This window comes from Colias croceus, chromosome 27, assembly GCF_905220415.1.
Source record: "Colias croceus chromosome 27, ilColCroc2.1".
Classification (NCBI taxonomy): Eukaryota; Metazoa; Arthropoda; class Insecta; order Lepidoptera; family Pieridae; genus Colias; species Colias croceus.
Genome location: NC_059563.1, coordinates 5,897,226 through 5,907,898, shown reverse-complemented (window position 1 = coordinate 5,907,898; position 10,673 = coordinate 5,897,226). Strand labels below are relative to the sequence as shown.

Sequence of the window (10,673 nt, the reverse complement as noted above, 5' to 3'; positions counted from 1 at the left end):
ACATTTTTATTTTTTCGTGATCTATCAAACGTCAGATCTGTGGGAGATGTCGAGTTTGTGTTGTAAAAATAATTAATTTGTCGACGTTTTTGTCTAACAATTATGTGAATAATGAGATGAAAGTGTAAATAAATGTTTTATTAGTGTTCGCTAGTGATTATGGCGCATAGTGGTGGTGTTTTAAGTTCAGATATATCACGCAGAAATCCTCAAGACGAATATGAGCTCATACAGAGGATCGGTTCGGGCACTTACGGAGATGTCTACAAGGTAGGGGCTTTCTAACTCTTTATTTTTTTCGTCATCGCGGCGTTTACAAAGCTATCACACCAGTATCACGGTGAATCATGACATTCATACATAAATCGTAACGGGCCTCGGGTCACATTCTGCATACGTTATTAATTGGTCAGCCAAAAATGATGGCTCGATACTGAATACGAAAATCGTGCGAGTTTCTTGAAAAAAAAAAAAGAAATATTGCACGCATTTACGTCCTTGGACACTAAATTGGTTAATTGACTGAAACATCCCACTTTGAACTGTGCAATTGCTTTCAACACGTTACAAAGAGTCGTAATTATGCCAATATTTATACTATGTATCATAAAATATAATTTGTAGAAGCGTAGTTGTATATAAAATCTTTGAAACATTTTGAAAATTTTTCCAATTAATCCTTTGATATATCAAACCAGTGACATATCTAGATGTCTTTCTGTATTTATCTTCTCACATGATAAGTAGATTAAATATACATATCAAAGAAGACATATTTTTATTCTTATATAATTGTATCTAGCCAATTTTTAATGAGAGAGAGAAATAGAGCAGTGGTGGCTCAGTGGTGAGACCTCGGACTTCGAATCGATAAGTCCGTGGTTCGAGACCAGGCGAGCGCGCAGGAAATAAATTGATTTTTCAATTTATCTGCGCATGTTGTAACATCACCACTGCTCGAACGGTGAAGGAAAACATCGTGAGGAAACCAACATGTCGAAGAATTAAAAAAAGTTCGACGACATGTGTCATCCGCCAACCCGCACTTGGCCAGCGTGGTGGATTATGGCCTGTACCCTCATAGGAGGCCCGTGTCCCAGCAGTGGGAACGTATATGGGCTGATGATGTTGATGATGATGATGATGAATTTTTAATGTATGATTTGAAAAATCAAAAGAAAATTAGAAAATAATATACAAAGATCAAGAAATATATAAAAATTTATACACTGCACAATATTTATTTTATGAAATGATACATAGTACTGATTATGATACATTTCTACTATTAAGATTTATCAATATGAATAGAGCATTACCCTAGATAACATCTATAATTAAATACAAAGTAGGCTACAGAAACTATTATTATCACAACATTGTTACAGTAAATGATTTGATTAAAAAATGTGGAGCATTTCCTATTTCTTATTCAAACTTTAAATGATTATTTTGTGTGTTCTCTATAATGCATATATTCTATCTTATAAAGATGAATTTGCTTAGTGTAAAACTGAAGGACTCGACTAATTCAACAAGATTTTTTTAAACTTAATTTTAGATTTATTGTATGATTTAGTTACCTAATAATTTGGTACATATACAATACATAATAAGAAATAATAACTAAGGTGACGTCACATGTGTGTGAAACATGTAATATCTTCAATTAAACCAACTTTTACTGGCCAATTAGATCTATTAGTAAGACATGATTATATAGTTACATGTCACATGATAAATAATATAAATAAAGAAGTATTTACCTCAGTGGTCACGGCTCGGCCAAGCGTTAAGTTTATGATTCACAAAACATTGACTCATTGCGTTCAGTTTGTTTGTAATTATAGTTTTAGTATCTTGCAATAGGTGAGCTGTTAATTGTATTGGTTGAGAACGGAGAAAATTTGAACGGTTTAGCATATCTTTTGTGTTAACAGGTGATATCATTTATTCTAGTTAGACATGGAAATTGTGTTGATTTATATGTGAATATATATGTACTATCTTTCAGTATATTGTCTCTCGCTCGGTCTATTATTTATTACCTCTGTCTATATTATTTACGATTCAATTTTGGATTATTAAAGGGGAGCTTTGGTTGTCTATTTACTTAAAAAAATATTTTTCAACAATATGTTCTGAATTATTATAAATAAGACATCAAACAGGTATATATTTAAAACTAGCTGCTCTGCGCGGTTTCACCCCCGTGGCTCACTCCTGTTGGTCGTAGCGTGATGATATATAGCCTATAACCTTCCTCAATAAATGGGCTATCTAACACCGAAAGAATTTTTCAAATCGGACCAGTTGTTCCCGAGATTAGCATGTTCAAACAAACAAACAAACTCTTCAGCTTTATAATATTAGTATAGATTTCACTCATTTGCTAAATCCGCAAACTTTCCACTTGGATAAGAATTTGTAACAACTAGGTTGTCCAAGGTAGTATTATTAAAAAAAAAAACTATTTAATTTTGCTCTCATAATCTTTACCCAGTTATATAAACCGTATACAACTATCCAATCTACTTCCCATGACATCAAAACAATACAAAATTCAATACTAGAACAGCTTGAAATATATCTCTAACACATTCTCCATTTGGCTTCCTATACAAAGATATAATAACATACGAAATGTATCGATAATTGTGTCATATAATCATATGTATGTGTAATCGATCAATTGTCTCGCCGTGGGAGAAATACGAGAGGAAGCTGTAATCAGTAATAGGTATAACTTGTGCCTCGTTTATTGCTAACTAGCTGCGTTCTGCGGTTTAACCCGCGTGGCTCGGCTCCTGTTGGTCTTAGCGTGATGATAATATATATTATAAAATAATAATATTTTTGAAATCGGACCATTAGTTCCTGAGATTAGCGCGTTGAAACTAACAAACAAACTCTTCAGCTTTATAATATTAGTATAGATATAGACTGGACGGGTTGGATGAAAGAGATATTTGTATGAGAAATGTTTTTAAGGATGTATGATATTATTTAATAAATAAAATAAATTGACTTTCCATGATTAACTTATAGTTATATAGCTTTATAAGTTTTACGGCAATGTTAGTCTCGTAAATAGTGTAGGTACCGTTGAATGATGAAGTAATTTTTCTGCACATATTCAGTGTTATTTTCACGAAAGTAGGTAATTATCTTATGAAGTAGGTAACGATAAATTTGCTGCATATTCAATTCAATAGTATCTTCGCGATGCAAAACGCAAACTTCTTGTGTAAAAAATTTCTACATTCTACATTAAAATTTCTAGTGTCGCGGCACGAGTCGAACCGTTCCGTACGTTTAGACAAACGTACTTCCTGATTTTTTACCGCAACCTTCGAGGGTGGGTGACTCTGTCACTGAATATGGCGGATAATAATTGATGAATAACGTGCTCTTGTTATTTAAATGACTTGGTTTTTATACACGTGATAGTTAGTATAAACTTGATTGTTTGTTGGCAAATGTATTTAAAATAGACAATTTTGAAATATGGTATTAGTAAGGGATTAGGGAAGGCACTGGCCTTCTGAGATACAGGTAAATTACCTAGTTCAGAAGGCAGAGCAATAATGAAATGTTATAGAATAGAATAGAATAGAATAGAATAGAAAACACTTTATTGCACACAAAAACAAAATTTACAGAAACGATATAACTTATAAAATAAATGTACAATTTGGCGGCCTTATCGCTTAAAAGCGATTTCTTCCAGGCAACCTTGGGATATAGGAAAAATAAACCAGTAAAAAGGTAGATAGTTATATTTGAAGTTGCTAATAAATTTTATTTTATTTTTATTTTAATCTGAAGTTCGACAGGTCGTAGGAATATAGAATATTAGATCGCAATTTGCTAAGTTCGACATTGGAAAAAAAATGCAATAAGTTGGAAAGAGCGAGATGACGATTTTTATGTCTTTTATCCTCTGGTATTTTTTATAGGAACAAGTTTTAGGCGATATTATCACAATAAAAAAAGAGTGTCGTCCAATCTCGCTTAGATTATATGAATTATACATTTATAAGCTAATAAGAAATGCAATAAATCTAGAATAGTGCGATCAATTAAAATTGTTGATCGTACGAACCGGTGCGACATGCTAGACGGTCATCGAACCTGCACCCTCGGATTGTACGACTAGACTGGATGTTGCCTGCGATGAGCAATCTCCTACTTCACTACATAGTATAAAACAAAGTCGCTTTCTCTGTCTTTATGTCCCTTATGCTTAAATCTTTAAAACTACGCAACGGATTTTGATGCGGTTTTTTTTTAATAGATAGGGTGATTCAAGAGGAAGGTTTCTAGTATATAATTTATTAGGTTTTAGACAAAGCGGGCGAAGCCGCGGGCGGTAGGCTAGTGAATTATAATGCGATGTGAGAATGGATATATCTTGGATAGTTGGATGTTTTGATGATAGAACTGCTGAACGGATTTTGATGAAACTTTTCAGTTATATGTATAGGTTGTTACATCAGAATGACACATGGAGCTATAGAAATATGTACTTTACTACTACGGCGGATTAACCCGCGGGCAAAATAGCGCGCCACATCTAGTATCTTCATAATTTCTTACTACATATTCTATCTGTCTGTTCGCGATAAACACAAAAACTATTGCACCTATTTTCATTATCTTTTCACCAGTGAATAGCGTTGGTTTCAAGGATTTTTTTATTATACCTAATAACTACATACTTTGTTAAGTCGTAGACAACGCGGGTGAAGCAGCGGGCATTAGGCTAGTTGTAATGTCATTTTTGTATTGGATAGCCAATTTATCGAGGAAGGCTATAAATTCACGGTACGAGCAATATTTTTTGCATAAATGGAATAAAAATAAAAAAATCTTCTTCAAATCAATATTTAAAATTCTCGTATCGCGGTGTTTGTAGATTAACTCCTCCGAAACGGCTTGACCGATTCTCATTTCTCATGAAATTTTGTGTGCTTATATGATCTGAGAATCGGCCAACTTTTTTTTATTTTGTACTAGCTACACAATTATAGGTATAATACGAATTTCGTTTGTTCTCTCTTAGCGCTTATCTCCGAAACGGCTTAGCGTTTTAAGATTAGCTCGTATCATCCTCTTATGTATTATTTGAACTAAATTTAGCACGAACCGGTCGCCAGTTAAGGAAGTTATAGTAATAACTAGCGGTCCGCCCCGGCTTCGCCCGTGGTACATGTTTACGTTTTCTCTACATAAGAACCATCCTCGTACTTCAAGGAATATAATAAAAAAAGAATTATCGAAATCGGTTCAGCCGTTCTCGAGTTATGGAATTACAACGAAAAGTGGCATTGATTTTTATATATTAGATAATAAATTGATCGAGATCAATGGATCCGAATTATTAATAGCCTACTTATTATGTTTCATTCGATTTGTCTATCTTTATCTTTTTGTTGGATTTTTCGTTTATGGTTATAGCGTTATTAGTGTTTTATTTTACGCTATCAGCATAGAATATATACTCTAACGCGACAGGATGATTATGCCTGTAGGATATATCTTCTAACTACTATATATAAAAATAAGTCGGGTTTTCCTTCCTGACGCTATAACTCCAGAACGCACGAACCGATTTCCACGGTATTGCATTTGTTGGAAAGGTCTCTGGCTCCGTGAGGTTTGTAGCAAAGAAAATTCAGGAAACATTTCAACAGAAAAGCAGGAAAACCGGGAAAATCATTTTTCACATACAGCGCCTTATGTAACATTTCGTTTGGTGTTTAAACTATGAAGGAGGTATTTAAAGTTTAAACATAAGGTGGCGAAACAGAGTTCACCGGGTTAGCTAGTTCTTTATTATAAATTATATCGATTCGTTAGATAATATTTCCGTTTTGCTCTGACAAGTTTGTTTAATCAACAAAATTGATAAACTATGATATAATAGTTATTTACGTAAAATACCTGCAATTCAAGACAGAAACATACAACTTTAGTATCATAACTACTAATGCGATAGAACCAATACTAATAATACTAATTTTCAACCAAACACCGTTCCTACACATTATTATAACTTCTGACTCCAACTATCTCATCAGCACAACATCGAGAGGCCTATTTTTCAATTATAATATAAAACACATGACGTCAGCGGAATGCAACAATAAAGCCAAAACACTTGCTATGCGGTACACGCCTGGTGCGCACGTGTTGACATAAGTATACATAACGTATGTATGTGTGTATGTGTTGTATGTTTGTTTAGTTAAACATGCGGTTGGTGGTCTACGTAATTCTTTAATGTAGAAAATGTGGCTGGCTATGTTTAATTTATTTTATGATGACAATAGATAATTAGATATCCTTATCACTAAGCCTTCAGATGGGACATCTAGATCACTACCGATCGTCACCTACGGAATATACGCAAAATTCAATTCGAAAAGCTCAATCTGTTACTTTATCAGCTGTTCAATGAATAGCCTAGCCTCTTTATTAAGCGACGCGGACGCCTATCAACTAAAGCTGTTCGCTAATCAATCACCAGTTTTTACATAATCGAGTGACATACTAACAAACATGATTAAATCAAGTCCTCACATTAATAAGTAAGATTCTATAAAGATTTATGACTATAGACGCGTAGGTGGTTAGCCGATTCGAGGCAGGGTACGCAGGTTCGATGCCCATGCAAGGTCACATACAAAACAGTGAAAGCCTACACTTATTTCATATTTGTTATTAGTTAGTAGTTGTATAGGTATTATTATTTATTAAGTGACTAATGTTCGTTTAACGAGAGAAGGGTGACTGGGTTTTTGTGTTTGTGAACTGTGAATCATTAGGTTTTGCTTGTGTAAAAAAGAATGGGAACAGTTTATTTAGAGCTGTCTATTGTTAGGTGTTGATATTGAAGTTAGATCGATAGGTACGGGATAATAATTCTAGTTACAAATTACAATAAGTCTGTAACTAGGGGGTTTTATAAATATAAAGACAGAATGATATAGATTATAGAGCGAATCAGTATTCTGCCTTAATATGAACAAAATAAAATACTTATATTATAACTTTTAATCAATATAATCAATCTATGGAAACTGAATCGTCGAGAAACAAACTTATCAAAATATGCAGAGGAACATAAACCTTATCATTTATTATTGAAGTCGACTAAAGATATTCTTTTGCTTTGATAATCTTCATAAAAATAAGACCACTTAATTTGAGAAAAAAACGAGGCGCGCGTGAATCTCTATGGCATTTTCAATTTTCAACATAAAACTAACGAGAGAGGCTTGTAGAAAATAATATATTTTATCGTCGGGGTGTCGTCGCAATATTCAGATTAAAGAGTCGTTGAGTTAACGCAGTCTGCACTGTGTTAGGGTGCTTCACACGGCACTGCGTAACGCAGTGTATGCGTTTTTGGAACAAAGTTTCTTTGCGCGTTGCGAAAGAGGGCGGAATTAAGACCAAAAGTTGTAGGTATTGATAGTTTGTGCTTGAAGGGTAAGGTAAGGCAGTATCGTAAGGTAAGGCAGTATCGTAGTGAGAGAGTAGCTTGTATAGTACCTAAACTAATAATAATATTTTTTTCTCTAATAATATGAATGACTATTTTCCATAAGTTAGATCAGTTTAATTTACACAAATAGCAGGAAAACAACACACGATATGAAAATATGCAACCATATGATCTACTAGTTAACTATTATAATTTATAAATGCCGTCAATATACCTAATACAGGATTCTTATTACAAAGTTCGATATTATGTGTATATTCTGGCACTATACTCTTCACATAATTTCCTATTCTGCAAACTTTTTATTATAGTTTGTGTGAAATGCCTTTATCGACAAACGTCGCGGCTATAGACTCTCCGTGCCGTCGCTTCAGAGGGTGCGTCAATAAATTCAATTCAATAGTGATATGCGAATTCGTGTGGAAGGGTGGAAATTATATTAATAACTAGCTGCGCTTCGCGGTTTCACCCGCGTGGCTCCGCTCCTGTTGGTCTTAGCGTAATGATATATGTATAGCCTATAGCCTTCCTCGAAAAATGGGCTATCTAACACCGAAAGATTTTTTTTTTAATCGGATCAGTAGTTCCTGAGATTAGCGCGTTCAAACAAACAAACTCTTCAGCTTTATAATATTAGTATCACACAAATCGTAGAAGCAGGTGTAACAATAGATTTAGAAGCTTTACACACGTTTGTATAGTAGTTCTCTGGGAGGGGTTTTAATCATAGACGAAATAGGCGTAGATGTACTGAATTATTCCACTCTGTAGATTGTCTGAGACTAGAAGAAAGGGTCCAGAATTGAGTGATTGTTATCATAAATGTAGACGTAGCTATGTATATCACTACATAGTATAAAACAAAGTCGCTTTCTCTGTCCCTATATCCTTTTGTATGCTTAAATCTTTAAAACTACGCAATGGATTTTAATGCAGTTTTTTTAATAGATAGAGTGATTCAAGAGGAAGGTTTTTTTATATAATTTATTAGGTTTTAGACAGAGCGGGCGAAGGCGCGGGCGGAAAGCTAGTTTATGTTACATAAATATTAAATACCATAATTAATATAATCTGTAATTTCTAATTAGTCTAGGAAGACGCGAAAGCAGAAAGTTTCCTAATTTTTTATTGCCTTTGCTATTTTTTATCATCGAAGTGCACACACAATTAATCCAAACCAAATAACCACAACAGTACCAACCATAACAGTATCAAGACAATTATTATACTACAATAAAGAGGAACGACCCTCTAATGAGTAAATGCTACTCAACTGCTGAGTAAGCCGTCTGGCTTGGTATTAGGGAAATAATAATCACCGGTGACACATTGGAAGGGATAAGTGGAGTAAGTATATAAGAAAAAAAAATCAATATTATATAGCTAGCAAACGTTTTTCTGCAACTCTTATCACTTACAGCCTGTATGAAAAATAGATGTTGCGATTCTTAGACCTCAGACCGATATGCACACAAAATATCATGAGAATCGGTCAAGTTATAACGGAGGAGATTAACTGGTTTAACTACAAACACCGACACAAGAATTGTAAATATTAGAAGGCGAAGGTAACAGATTAATTATTTTACCACGCCATCATATGCCTGGAAATCCCACGGGAACGGGAACCTATGCGGGTTTTTCCTTAGAAAGGCAGAAAGCTATACATTATATAATTATACTAGCTTTTCGCCCCGGCTTCGCCCGTGGTACCTACATGTTTACGTTTTTTTTTTCATAAAACCTATCCTATCTCTCAAGTTGGATCGAAATGCACACGGTGTGCGAATTTTTACCCGACTACGGCAAAGCAAAAGGAGGGTTATGATTTTGACAGGCTATGTATGTATGTATGTATGTATGTATGTATGTATGTATGTTCATCTGTTCCCTCGTAACGTCTAAACTACTTATCAGAATTTGACAAATGACATATCATTAGAAGCATCTTAATTGTCCGCTGGTTATAGGCTATATGGGGTTTCACAAAATCTAATGTGGCGTCCTCTATCGGACAAAACATACAAAGTAAAAAAATAAAGTTAAGATAAATATCCCGTGTTTAGTATCATTTGAAAGCGCTTTCCTTGTACATTTTGAATATATATATATCACTAGAATTTGCTCGTGACTTTACCTGTATTCATGGGCTGATTGCATATAATTCACATCTTTTCGTCCATAGCTTCTTTATTAGTTTATCAGCTTAACTTTTGTTAATATTATGCCCCCAAATACACTTTAACACCAAAATAGTACAAATAATATAAAGCGAAAAAACTAAAACCCAACTACGACAATAACCGGCGCTGAAAAAGTATAAAACAATATTTCAGAATACTGAACTGAACAAAGTTGCTAATGTAGTTGCAAGTAAATGGACACAGTAGACTCTACCAAGATGCCTTCGTTGTAAATTGACAATCATGTCATACAATACTATTCTGAAGTATGCAATATTCCACTATGTAAAGATAAATTTTCATGTTAGGAAAGGCGTAGTCACACGTTACATAATATACCTATCTACCGTAGCACTTCAACAACGTGTGACTACGCCTTTCCAAACATGAAAATTTATCTTTGCATAGTGGAATATTGCATACTTCAGAATAGTATTGTATGACATTATTGTCAATTTACAACGAAGGCATCTTGGTAGAGTCTACTGTGTCCATTTACTTGCAACTACATTAGCAACTTTGTTCAGTTCAGTATTCTGAAATCTTGTTTTATACTTTTTCAGCGCCGGTTATTGTCGTAGTTGGGTTTTAGTTTTTTCGCTTTATATTATATTATAATCGGGTAAGTGGTTTAGGAGTCCATTGAGGACAAACATTGTGACACGAGATTTATATATATTAAGATATATTATATATATATGTCTTCGCTAACGTTCGAAATGAAAATCTAAATCATTCTTGAATTCAACTGAATTTAAAATTGTAATTAAAACATACTCCTCATAGAGAAGTTTAGAACCAAATAGGTACATGGCCAGAACAAATATATAATACCTAAGCATCAGGAACATAGAGATTTTGTTAGAGATATTTTGTATTATTGATAGAGTAGGAGACTACGAGAGCTATTGCTCTACTGAAAAAGGGTTTCACAACAGCTATTATTAAATTAGGGAAGGAATTAAAAAGAATTGTTT

The 10,673-nt window shown here is 33.9% G+C and overlaps 1 protein-coding gene across 4 annotated transcripts in view; it reads left to right on the top strand.

Annotated features, from left to right (window-relative positions):
- The first annotated feature begins 3 nt into the window (after nucleotides 1-3).
- The window catches only part of LOC123703644 (mitogen-activated protein kinase kinase kinase kinase 5), a 45,246-nt gene continuing 34,576 nt past the window's right edge, over nucleotides 4-10,673 (top strand). For 3 of the 4 annotated variants that reach the window (XM_045651722.1, XM_045651721.1, XM_045651720.1), the window contains exon 1: nucleotides 4-270. In XM_045651722.1, coding sequence (XP_045507678.1) covers nucleotides 160-270 — 111 coding nt within the window. In that variant the 5' untranslated portion in view covers nucleotides 4-159. The remainder of the gene's footprint in view (nucleotides 271-10,673) is intronic. The other variant, XM_045651723.1, reaches the window with a different exon arrangement.